We start from the raw sequence: 13,173 nt of genomic DNA, 5'->3' as shown, positions 1-13,173 counted from the left end.
AAGACGACTGAGTGCTCAAGTGAGCGAGGGATTTGATCACGTCGAACAATGAACCGGTCTGATGAAAGGCCAGTTGCAAGGGGAACGGGGAGGGGGATCCTCTCTGTACTGTGTGTATGGGTGGGTGGGACAAGGAATCGTACCCCCACTCCTCTGACCCTCTTCCTTTTGTCTTGCAGGGGCCGGAGGATGGGTGGATGTTGCTGCTGCCACCAACGTGGGCGGGCCCACTGTGCTGGGCTGCTCCTCCTTCCAGCCAAGCCACCGTCGGACGCCCTCTGAGGCCGAGCGATGGCTGCAAGAGGTGGCAAAGGCAGCCCGGGCCCAGCAGCAGCCGGTTTCTGTGCCAGTGGGGCCTCCTGTCGTGCCTGTGGCCCTGGACGCGCCCACCGGCCTCTTCGGTCCACCGCCCCTGCAGCCGGCCTTTGTGCCCATGGCAACCTTCCCGCCACCAGTTGGGGGGCTGGCCAATGGCCTGGCGTTCCCCTCCGCTAGCGTGCCCGTGGTGGGCATCACCCCCTCGCAAATGGTGGCCAATGCTTTTGGCAGCGCTCAGGTTTCGCACGGCTCGCAGGCTTCCAGCGTCAAGGTCCCCTCCTTCCCGCCGGCCTTCGGGCTCACCTCCTCCTCCTCCACTCCTACTGCCATCCTCCAACCCACTGCCGCCCGGCAACCCAACGGCACGGGGGCTGCCATCTCCTGCCAGCCAGCCACTGCTGCTTCGCTAGGCCAGGGACCCTGGCTGCCCGAGAACCCGGCCCAGGAGGCCGACCGCTTTGAAGCCCAGTGGGCCGCCCTGGAGTCCAAGAGCCAGCCGCGGGCCACCGCCCTGCCCACCAACCCCTTCACCGCCGACCTGCAGAAGACCTTCGAGATCCAGCTCTGAGAGAGGCCCCGGCCCTGCCGTCCGAACTGCAGAACCACTGAGAAGGAACACTTGGAATTTCCTCCCACCTCTCTGCGCCAGGCGCCCATCGAGAGAAGGCCAGCCCCACTGTCTGCGCCCCCACCCCCTCTGTGGAAGGTCCAGTACAAACCTTGAGCTGTGGGAGGAGACCCACCCCACCCACCCCTCCCTCTGCTTCTCCTCTCCCTCCTCCCCCCCATCCCTCCTCCCACCCTCAAGTATCCCTTCTAAATAGTGGCCTCACTGTAGTGAGAATGTTGGGCACACCCTTGGAATCTGCGTGGGAAGCTTGACCCCGGCTTGGCAGCAGCAACTGCAGCTTCCCGCTTCTCCACGCCCACCCCCATTAGCTCCGCCATTCTGGGAACCGGTGGGCTGGGATTCATGCACTTAGACAGAAGCCTAAGTCTTTCCTTCCCTCCAAGCCCTGCCCCCACATTCTTGCACCTTACTGCAGAAATCTAGACAATTCTGTCAGCTTTGAAATTTCGCACAAAGAGAGAGCTTATTTTCCTCTTTAAGCCCTCCTGGTGGCTCTTTTAATCCTTTCAAAGAATTTTAAAATCCAGATCACATGCTGCCAAGTTAACTGCCTACCAAAGGCCCGATCTGAGCTAAGCAGAGCCAGGTGATTTCGTTGCAGTGTATTCTAAGTGTGAAAGGGTTGAAGTTAGGAGGGAAGTAGAGGCTTTTGGCCTGTTGGCTTGTGGTTGTACATCCACTGGCTTTGGAGCTAAGGTTATCTGCTGGCAGGCTGGGGGTCTCCCATGATAGTTCTCCCAGGAGACAGGGCCAAAACAGAAACGGGCAACCAATTTCCTCGTGGCTGTTTCTTTGGGATGAAAACAGAACACTGGAAAGGCTCGGTAACAGTGGGAAAGATGAAAGACCATTGTCCTGAGCCAAAAACTCTGCTTCTGTCCTACACAGATGCTGCCTGATCTGCTAAGTATTTCTGGCATTTTATTTCAGAATCTCAACATCTGCAGATTTGCTTTTTGATTTTCAATTTGCATCTTTGAGATTTGGCCCAAGTTATCTCAGCCTGATTTGGTCCGGCCTGGTGATGCCCACTGAAGTCCAAACATGCAGGTAGCTATGGTGATCACAGATTTTGACCTCTGAGGCAGGAAAGTATATGACACTTTTCCTTTAAAATTAAGATAGTGTAGAGATATTCTATATTCTAAGGTATTTTGGTAAAAATATATATATTTACTAAGGTTTTTGACTTTTTTTTTAAAAAAAATGACTCTCAGAGAAAACTTGACCACAACATAAGTATGGACTCTCCAATTTCTGAAAAGCTATGCAACTGAACACTAGACATGGGAGACCAGCATGGAAAGCCTCAGTCCAGTCCAGGGACCAGAAAGGCCCTACCTTCCTTCTAGCATCCTTCCTGCTCTCAGGATGTCCAAAAGCAGCCAACAGGAAGCCTGGTTGTTACTGTAAGGTGGGTGGTTGGTTGAGTTGAGATGGTAGAGAGAAGGCCCGTGGTTTTTCTCCCCTCTAGTTTTGAGGAACGTGCCCATTTGCTGTTCCCTCCTCAGCCAATGCTTCATCAAGGCTTTCCTCTACCTCACAGAGTTAAAATAGTTCACTTGTTCGTCCACCGTCTCTCGTTACCCCCGAATGGACCATAGTGTTGTGACAGCAAATGGCCTTACCTAATCCACTGTTAGTTTAATCATCGAGATCAAATTCCCCAGCCAGGGGTGATAAGGAACACTTGGCCAGACTTCGAGTTAGACAATAGACAATAGGTGCAGGAGTAGGCCATTCAGCCCTTCGAGCCAGCACAGTTACTCCCTGCTGATGGATCTCTCTTTATCTTCTGATCCTTGGGCTTCCTCTGAGAGTCAGGAATGATAAGCAGAATTCCAAAATTTCAGTGTATTTTAGAGTACAAACATACAAATAAGAGCCAATAAACGACGGTAAAGGGTGTGAGACAAAGGAATAAGGATGGCACCTCTGAAAAATCCATCACTTTAATAGATAAGGGAAATTCCTTAGATAGGAATAAACTAGTTAATAGGCTACATGACTAATTACATCATGTGGGTAATTCTTAGCCAATAAAAAAAATGAGAAAGGTGATAAACCGTTAGTTTAGCTGCTATACCGTTTTCTGCCAGTGAGTGTGAAAAATACACGAATTTGTTAAAAAGTACAATTCTTATAAAAAGTATTATTTTAAAACAACAGTGGTTTCCAACACTGCCAAAACAAGGACCCTTGTAATTGAGGGAACAATGTGGAATTATGTGATGCAAACTCCACTCAGAAACACAATAGAATCAACAGAAGTCCTTATCCAAACAGGTCAGACATCAACCAATATACAAAAGACCAAAAACAGTGCAAATATGAAATGAAAGAGAAAGATAATAAATCAATATGCAATGAATAGAATAATTATAATGCCTGTTGTCATTACATCAAGAGGGGTTCAGCTCACCCCAAAGGAAATCCAGATGTGAATCCGATTAACCACCCATTAGAGTAGCAGCCCTGTGGTCTGAGATGGTGTAACAGCCCGGGCAAGGAGATGATTCTTAAGGGGCATCTTATGGGAGGAGAGGTTTGGAGAGTGAATTCTCTAATTGTGGAGTAATACTGCACATTACAGGCCCCTCGGTCCACAATGCTGTACCAGCCCTGCTCATGATCAGCCTCACCCTTCCCTCCCACACAGCATTCCATTTTTCTACCACCCACGAGCCTATCTAAGAGTCTCTTAAATGTCCCTAATGCCTCCATCACCACCCCTAGCAATGCGTTCCATGTAAAGAACAATTTCCCTATACTGTACTTTCCTCCAATCACATTGAAATTTTTCCCACTCATATTAGCCATTTCAACTGGGGGAGTCTCTGTCTGTCCACTTGATTTCTTCCTCTGTCAAGTCATCGGAGGTGAACAGATTTCAGACGACTGGGGATGATGAGAACAAGAGGTAGAAGAATTTAAAAGCAAGAATGAGAATTTTAAATGGTTTAGACCATAAGACATAGGAGTAGAGTTAGGCAATTTGGCCCATCACGTCTGTTCCACCATTTAATCATGGCTGATCCTTTTCTTTCCCCCCTCCTCAGTCCCACTCCCCAGTTTAGGAAAATCAACGGGCAGCTCTGCTTCTCGGAGTTCAGTCTGGGTTCATTTTAAGCTGAGGTTTGGTGTCCAGGCTGTAGGTGATGTTGTGAAGGCCCAGGCAGGAGCAAAGCCTTGGGACATTCTCCCCTTCCCATGACACTTCCTCCTTCCTGATTATATTGCACAATTGAACATTTGCACTTTCCTTCCGTTTAATAATTTACAAGCCCTCTATTAGAAGCAATTTCTTTTGCCTGATGAATATTGATGAGGAAGTTAATAAGACCGGTTGCCATGGTTACAGTCTACTGTCTGCGTAGGCCAATTCCTTGCTGTAATGTTTACAGGGGCAGCTCGTTGGCTTTTGTTCAGTGGAAGTTTGCCTGTTAATGTTTGTGGCAGCCGGTCAGTTGCTCCTGGTTCATTTCCCAGCCCCTGCTAACCGGCCTTGATGCCTGCTCCCAATACACTGCCTTTATGAGCAGACTGGGAGAAAATGAGGAGGAGGCAGATAAGAATTTGAAAGATCAGTGGGTGGGGATTAAGGGATGTGGATTTCGAGGAGGCCTGGGGCAGATCTGTCACACGTACCCTGAAAGGCCAGAAGGGCCAAGTGGCCTCCCCTACTCCTAGAACAGCACACACCAATCGGCTGGAAGGAATCAGCCGGTCGAGCAGCGTCTGTGGAAGGAATGTCCATTGGCCTGGCTGTCAGTTCCAGATAGCAGTCACTCTCTGGGACAAAGAAAAATTTACCCCTCAAATCCCCTTCAGAGTTCCTTCATCTCACCTGAAATCTAAATCCTTTTATTTCTGTACCCCTAGCATAGGGAAACATCTCTGACTATCCATCTAATCTAAAGATTAAGATTAGCTGTATTTGGTACAGTGAAGTGCACCGTTTCCATCAACAGCCAACACAGTCCAAGAATGTGCTAGGAGATGGCCCACATGTGGCCATGCTTCTAACATAGTATGCCCATAACTTATCCCAACCTGGGCAAACGTGGGAGGAAACCAGAGCACCCGGAGGAAACCTACACAGTCATGGGGGCTCCTTTGAGGTAGTGGCAGGAATTGAACTCGGGAGGCTGGCACTGTAAAGTGTTCTGCTAACCACTACACTGCCTGACATCTTGTGTCAGATCACCCCTCAGCTTCCTGGGCTCTGGGAAAGACGAGCCCAGCCTCATTCAATCTCTTCACGACTGTTTCCTATTGCCTTCTTCTGGGCAGTGTCCTTACAAGACGGATGACCCCAGCCATTATCAATACTCTCCAGAGATTGTCTGCCTGGCGTCAGTGGTCGCATAACCAGGACTTGTGATGTGCACCAGCTGCTCATACGACCATCCGCCACCTGCTTCCATGGCTTCACGATCGGGCGGCTAAGCAGGTGTTGCACCTTGCCCAGGGTGACCTGCAGGCTAGCAGAGGGAAGGAGCGTCTTAAACTTCCATTGGTAGAGACACATTTCCAACCCAGACTAATTCAATGCACCTTCACTTCATAACCAAGCTCTAGTAGAACTCTGGCTGCTTCCAATAATTTCATACCTCCCCTGATAGCGCCCCCTACCTGTTGCTGATGCCACACAAACTTCTTAAATAATTATAACCACTTATAGTTTATAAATCCATATTACTGTTTTTTTTAAAGTACAAGTAATATATTGCTTTAAATTAATTTTTTTTTTTAAAGACCTACCTTTACTAAAGTCACACAGGATCAGCCACTGAAAGGTGGCATCTGGGTGTAGTTCTAAAGTGAAGGCAGCCAGCGGCCTGCATTGTTCCAGGGTTTGGCACAGAGGGTGGGGGCAGCTGGACTGAGGGGGAGAGGGTTGTAAAAGTTCAAGCGCTGGGTAGAGGATTCCAGAGGTTGAGATGCAGGTTACCTAGGGGTGGCCAGGTGATCTGCCCAGAGAAAGGCCATTAAGGTACAGGAGCAGAGTTAGGCCTCTCAGCCTGTTGAGTCTGCCATTCTGTCTTAGCCTCGGGGGGCTTTTCCCTCTGCCCTCTGTGTCCCCATCAGCAGGCAGTTCACAAAGTGCTGCCTCTCGCATGGATGTTCTGCACAGCTGTTTTGTCCTTCTGTATCATCCTACCACCCCTCCCCCCACCCCCCCCCGCCGCCCTTCCGGCCAACCATGTCCCTCGCTACCCTCCCAATCAACCGTGACCGTCCGCCCTCAGCACCGGGAGGGACAATGTGAGCCAGAACCTCCCTCCCATCCCGCCTAGGTAGCGCTGACCCATCTAGGAAGTGCCCTGATCCGTCCTCAGTGCTGTGAGGGGTGGCGTTACTCCTGTCCTGGCAGAACGCGTAGTTCCCACTGGCGAAGTGGGACACAGCAGGACAGGGCATACCAGGCGCAGCGTGGGGAGCATCTTACCCGTGGGACTGACGTGGAAGCGCAGAACCCATCTGCCATGCGATATTCCAGCCCTGGAGAAGTGGACATGTATGTTGGGGGGGAGGTGGCGGCGGAGGAAAGAGAACAGAGGAGGCCAGTTCAATGTGGCACCACCCTGTTTTCAAAAAAAAACACAAAACTATTCCTAGTTCGATTCCGGCCATTGGCGGCGTTGAGAGTCCGTCCAGAGGAGAGGATTCTCTAGAGGTCCATTCAAGGGATACCCCGGTTTCCCATGCCTTATGTCTTAATATTACCTGGCGGAGATAAGGGAGCATTTGGTAAGCCAGGATCTCACACCCACCTGTGTTACATTTCCATGCATGGGGAAATATTGCATTGTGGGGTTTTAAATTAATGCCAAATTCTTATTTTATATGTATTAATATATATTTGAAATAGTTATTGTTTATTAAGCTCGAAGTAATAGCAATCATCATCAGAACCAGGAGGTGAGTTCATGGCAGAAGTTCAATCTTTGAAGATAGTCTCATCTTTTGGGAAATTGTCTGGTTCGCCAAGAAATGCTCTGACCTCTATACACTACCAGGGTTTACAATTAGGGCCGGGACCAATCACCCATCGTGTCTGCCTGCCAATGCTTCACCCTCTTACAGACAGGATGGTGGGACCAAAACTCCTCGCTCCATCCCCAAATCATTTACCTTATTTTGACTTGTCTCCTGTCCTTCTCCGAGCAATTGGGTGGCATTTGTGTCAGTGTCCCTGGGCTGGGCTGTTTCTCATTGAGTTAATAGAGTCATAGAAAAGTACAGCACAGAAATAGGCCTTCAGCCCATCTAATCCATGCCAAAACCATTTAAGTGGTCTACTCCCAGTAACTTGCACCGGGACCATACCCCTCCACACCCCTATCATCCATGTACCTATTCAAACTTTGCTTAAATGTTGAAATCGAGCTCGCATTCGCTACTTGTGCTGGCAGCTCATTCCATTCTGTCAACGCCCTCTGAGTGAAGAAGTTTCCCCTCCTGCTGCTCTTTAACCTTTCCCCCTGAACCCATGGTCTCTAGTTGCAGTCCCACCCATAATGGCAAGTTGATCTGCAACAACTTCCAATGGCCCTGTGGAATCTCCGCAATTAAATAAAAACCTCTCCATCCTTGCAGATCCAAATCCTGTCTGGTTCCAGTTGGAAGGCAGCTTTGTCCACATCTCCGCCCACCCCCTCACACTGCAGCCTCTCTGGTACCATGCAGGAATAAAACTCCAAATAGAGTTCTCCACTCAAATGATGGACGCAGAAAATACATTCAATATGCAGATGGGTATGTGGCTGCAATCCGTCTTCTCCCTCATTCACAGCACAACTCTCATTCAGATTCACATTTACTCAGCACTTGTACATCAAACCCTACAGTGAAAGGCTTCATTTGCATCAACAGCCAAAGCTGGGCCGGGGGCAGCCCAGAAGTGTCACCGCACGTTCCAGCATCGACGCACCTTGCCCGCAGTGTTCGGCAGACCTCCAACCCCAGGCGAAACAAGCCTGTTTCACCCTCCCACCCAGTCGCACTCACAGTCCGTGGCCCTGGGACTCGTCAGGCACTTTATTCTGCGCCCTCCCCAATGCCCCTTCCGCCCTACAACCTCCTAGGTAATTGACATTTGGAAATTTGCAGTCCTCTGTGCCGTTGCTGTGCACTGCAGAGTGCTGGAGATGTCCCTCAGAGTTGTTACAGGACTGTGGGTGGAGAGGGGATGAATTTTCACTCCCCCATTCCCCAAATTCACATTCCTTTCCATTCATCCCATCAAGTCCATGCCCACTCTCAGAGCAATCACATTCAGCTACTAATTGCCCCCACCCCACAAGATATATTCACTCACCCACACACTGGAATGTGCAACAGTACAAGGCTTTCTGCCGTTGATGTTGTGTCAACCTTTAATCTGCTCTAAGGTCAACCTGACCCTTCCCTCCCACACAGTGTCCCTTTTTCTATCATCCATGTGCCTATGCAAGCAACAGCAAAGCCCCAAAGAGAGACGATGGTCTACAGTCCATCAGAAGCTAACTGTTCATTCCGGCCTTCCTCAGGCTCCCTCTCTCACTGAGAAGGGAGGGACGGATGTCACTCCTTCCACAGCGAGAGGAGGGGCAAACAGTCGCTGTTTTGATGTTACAGTCACAGTCTGAAGCCTCGTCTTTATTTCAAGTTCCCTGACTTGAGAATCAGCACCAAACTCTCACTCACCATCGAGAGAGAGAGAGAATGATTGCTCACCGAGCCCTCTCACTGTCAAATGCCACACCACTTCGATTGGGAAGACTTACTAGAACTAAAACACGACTAAGCCAAGAGTATCGCCAGACAATTTTTCAAAATGTACTATCGGTGAATTCATGAAGATATTTAAAATCCTTTAACCTCTTAGTATTAGCTTTACTTGACCATACTTTTTTTTTGTTAAAAATGACCAAGTACTGTATTTAAGGGCCTGCAAATCCATTTGCTGTTAATCTTCAGTGGTGGACATGGCCCATGTCATATTATGGGCATCTGTACCGGGCTTTGTGTTTAACCTGTGGATATGTTCCAATAAACTGATTTACCATACAACACTAACTCTGTGTCTGTGCTGGCTTCATCGTTAGCTCTTGCACCCTGGAATCAGAGAGAGAGAGATACGGCATGGAATTGATACCACATCAACTATCGAGTCCTCATTTCTACACACTTACCTTTAACTGCTTTCTTTTCCCTCAATCTCGATTCTACCACTCACCCGTGCACTAGTTATAGAATCATAGCGCACTACTGTGAGAAACAGGCCCTTTGGCCTATACTGAATTTTGTATCTGCCTGCTCCCATCGACTTGCACCAGGTCCATAGCCCTCCCCATCTCTCCCATTCATGTATCCAGCTCTTAAATGCTGAAATTTAACTCCCATCCACCACTTCTGCTTTCACACTCTCAGATGAGGTTTCTGTAACCATATAACAATTACAGCATGGAAACAGGCCATCTCGGCCCTTCTAGTCTGTGCCGAACTCTTACTCTCACCTAGTCCCACCGACCTGCACTCAGCCCATAACCCTCCATTCCTTTCCTGTCCATATATCTATCCAATTTAACTTTAAATGACATCGAACCTACCTCAACCACTTCTGTTGGAAGCTCGTTCCACACAGCTACCACTCGGAGTAAAGTTCCCCCTCATGTTACACCTAAACTTTTGCCCCCTAACTCTCAACTCATGTCCTCTTGTTTGAATCTCCCCCACTCTCAATGGAAAAAGCCTATCCACATCAACTCTATCTATCCCCCTCATAATTTTAAATACCTCTATCAAGTCCCACCTCAACCTTCTACGCTCCAAAGAATAAAGACCCAACTTGTTCAAACTTTCTCTGTAACATTAGGTGATGAAACCCAGGCAACATTCTAGTAAATCTTCTCTGTACTCTCTCAATTTTGTTGAGATCTTTCCTATAATTTGGTGACCAAAGCTGTACACAATACTCCAAATTTGGCCTCACCAATGCCTTGTACAATTTCAACATTACATCCTAACTCCTATACTCAATGCTCTGATTTATAAAGGCCAACATACAAAAGCTTTCTTCACCACCCTATCCACATGAGATTCCACCTTCAGGGAACTATGCACCATTATTCCTAGATCCCTCTGTTCTACTGCATTCTTCAATGCCCTACCATTGCAGGGATTGGAGCAGGGGGCAGGGATTCAAGTTTTTGGATCATTGGGACCTCTTTTGGCGCAGGCGTGACCTGTACAAAAAGGACGGGTTGCACTTGAATCCTAGGGGGACCAATATCCTGGCAGGGAGATTAGCGGGGGCTACTGAGGTGACTTTAAACTAGAAAGGTTGGGGGGTGGGAATCAAATTAAAGAGGCTAGGCGTGAGGAGGTTAGTTCACTACAGGGGGATGGGAACCAGTGCAGAGAGACAGAGGGGTGTAAAGTGAGGGTAGAAACAAAAAGTACTATGGAGAAAAGTAAAAGTGGCAGGCCGACAAATCCAGGGCAAGCATTAAAAAGGGCCACTTTTCAGCATAATTGTAAAAGGACTAAGAGAGTTGTAAAAGAGTGCCTGAAGGCTTTGTGTGTCAATGCAAGGAGCATTCGTAATAAGGTGGATGAATTGAAAGTGCAGATTGTTATTAATGATTATGATATAGTTGGGATCACAGAGACATGGCTCCAGGGTGACCAAGGATGGGAGCTCAACGTTCAGGGATATTCAATATTCAGGAGGGATAGACATGAAGGAAGGGGAGGTGGGGTGGCGTTGCTGGTTAAAGAAGAGATTAACGCAATAGAAAGGAAGGACATAAGCCGGGAAGATGTGGAATCGATATGGGTAGAGCTGCGTAACACTAAGGGGCAGAAGACGCTGGTGGAAGTTGTGTACAGGCCACCTAACAGTAGTAGTGAGGTCGGAGATGGTATTAAACAGGAAATTAGAAATGTGTGCAATAAAGGAACAGCAGTTATAATGGGTGACTTCAATCTACATGTAGATTGGGTGAACCAAATTGGTAAAGGTGCTGAGGAAGAGGATTTCTTGGAATGTATGCGGGATGGTTTTTTGAACCAACATCTCGAGGAACCAACTAGAGAGCAGGCTATTCTGGACTGGGTTTTGAGCAATGAGGAAGGGTTAATTAGCAATCTTGTCATGAGAGGCCCCTTGGGTAAGAGTGACCATAATATGGTGGAATTCATTAAGATGGAGAGTGACATAGTTAATTCAGAAACAAAGGTTCTGAACTTAAAGAGGGGTAACTTTGAAGGTATGAGATGTGAATTAGCTAAGATAGACTGGCAAATGACACTTAAAGGATTGACGGTGGATATGCAATTGCAAGCATTTAAAGGTTGCATGGATGAACTGCAACAAATGTTCATCCCAGTTTGGCAAAAGAATAAATCAAGGAAGGTAGTGCACCCGTGGCTGACAAGAGAAATTAGGGATAGTATCAATTCCAAAGAAGCAGCATACAAATTAGCCAGAGAAAGTGGCTCACCTGAGGACTGGGAGAAATTCAGAGTTCAGCAGAGGAGGACAAAGGGCTTGATTAGGAAGGGGAAAAAAGATTATGAGAGAAGACTGGCAGGCAACATAAAAACGGACTGTAAAAGCTTTTATAGATAAGTAAAAAGGAAAAGACTGGTAAAGACAAATGTAGGTCCCCTGCAGGCAGAAACAGGTGAATTGATTATGGGGAGCAAGGACATGGCAGACCAATTGAATAATTACTTTGGTTCTGTCTTCACTAAGGAGGACATAAATAAACTTCCAGAAATAGTAGGGGACAGAGGGTCCAGTGAGATGGAGGAACTGAGCGAAATACATGTTAGTAGGGAAGTGGTGTTAGGTAAATTGAAGGGATTGAAGGCAGATAAATCCCCAGGGCCAGATGGTCTGCATCCCAGGGTGCTTAAGGAAGTAGCCCAAGAAATAGTGGATGCATTAGTGATAATTTTTCAAAACTCGTTAGATTCTGGACTAGTTCCTGAGGATTGGAGGGTGGCTAATGTAACTCCACTTTTTAAAAAAGGAGGGAGAGAGAAACCGGGGAATTATAGACCAGTTAGCCTAATGTCGGTGGTGGGGAAACTGCTGGAGTCAGTTATCAAGGATGTGATAACAGCACATTTGGAAAGCGGTGAAATGATCGGACAAAGTCAGCATGGATTTGTGAAAGGAAAATCATGTCTGACGAATCTCATAGAATTTTTTGAGGATGTAACTAGTAGAGTGGATAGGGGAGAACCAGTGGATGTGGTATATTTGGATTTTCAGAAGGCTTTTGACAAGGTCCCACACAGGAGATTAGTGTGCAAACTTAAAGCACACGGTATTGGGGGTAAGGTATTGGTGTGGGTGGAGAGTTGGTTAGCAGACAGGAAGCAAAGAGTGGGAATAAACGGGACCTTTTCAGAATGGCAGGCGGTGACTAGTGGGGTACCGCAAGGCTCGGTGCTGGGACCCCAGTTGTTTACAATATATATTAATGACTTGGATGAGGGAATTAAATGCAGCATCTCCAAGTTTGCGGATGACACGAAGCTGGGTGGCAGTGTTAGCTGTGAGGAGGATGCTAAGAGGATGCAGGGTGACTTGGATAGGTTGGGTGAGTGGGCAAATTCATGGCAGATGCAATTTAATGTGGATAAATGTGAAGTTATCCACTTTGGTGGCAAAAATAGGAAAACAGATTATTATCTGAATAGTGGCCGATTAGGAAAAGGGGAGGTGCAACGTGACCTGGGTGTCATTATACACCAGTCATTGAAAGTGGGCATGCAGGTACAGCAGGCGGTGAAAAAGGCAAATGGTATGCTGGCATTTATAGCGAGAGGATTTGAGTACAGGAGCAGGGAGGTACTACTGCAGTTGTACAAGGCCTTGGTGAGACCGCACCTGGAGTATTGTGTGCAGTTTTGGTCCCCTAATCTGAGGAAAGACATCCTTGCCATAGAGGGAGTACAGAGAAGGTTCACCAGATTGATTCCTGAGATGGCAGGACTTTCATATGAAGAAAGACTGGATGAACTGGGCTTGTACTCGTTGGAATTTAGAAGATTGAGGGGGGATCTGATTGAAACCTATAAGATCCTAAAGGGATTGGACAGGCTAGATGCAGGAAGATTGTTCCCGATATTGGGGAAGTCCAGAACGAGGGGTCACAGTTTGAGGATAGAGGGGAAGCCTTTTAGGACCGAGATTAGGAAAAACTTCTTCACACAGAGAG

The 13,173-nt window shown here is 47.7% G+C and overlaps 1 protein-coding gene across 1 annotated transcript in view; it reads left to right on the top strand.

Moving 5' to 3' along the window:
- The window catches only part of LOC140206246 (protein numb homolog), an 86,558-nt gene extending 77,545 nt beyond the window's left edge, over positions 1–9,013 (top strand). Inside the window, exon 7 of the mRNA XM_072274565.1 lies at positions 180–9,013. Within this exon, the coding sequence (XP_072130666.1) occupies positions 180–886 (707 nt within the window). The 3' untranslated portion in view covers positions 887–9,013. The remainder of the gene's footprint in view (positions 1–179) is intronic.
- Positions 9,014–13,173: the final 4,160 nt, after the last annotated feature.

Source organism: Mobula birostris, chromosome 12, assembly GCF_030028105.1.
Source record: "Mobula birostris isolate sMobBir1 chromosome 12, sMobBir1.hap1, whole genome shotgun sequence".
Lineage (NCBI taxonomy): Eukaryota > Metazoa > Chordata > Chondrichthyes > Myliobatiformes > Myliobatidae > Mobula > Mobula birostris.
Note: the sequence above shows the minus strand (reverse complement) of the source record. Positions and strands in the feature narration are given on the sequence as shown.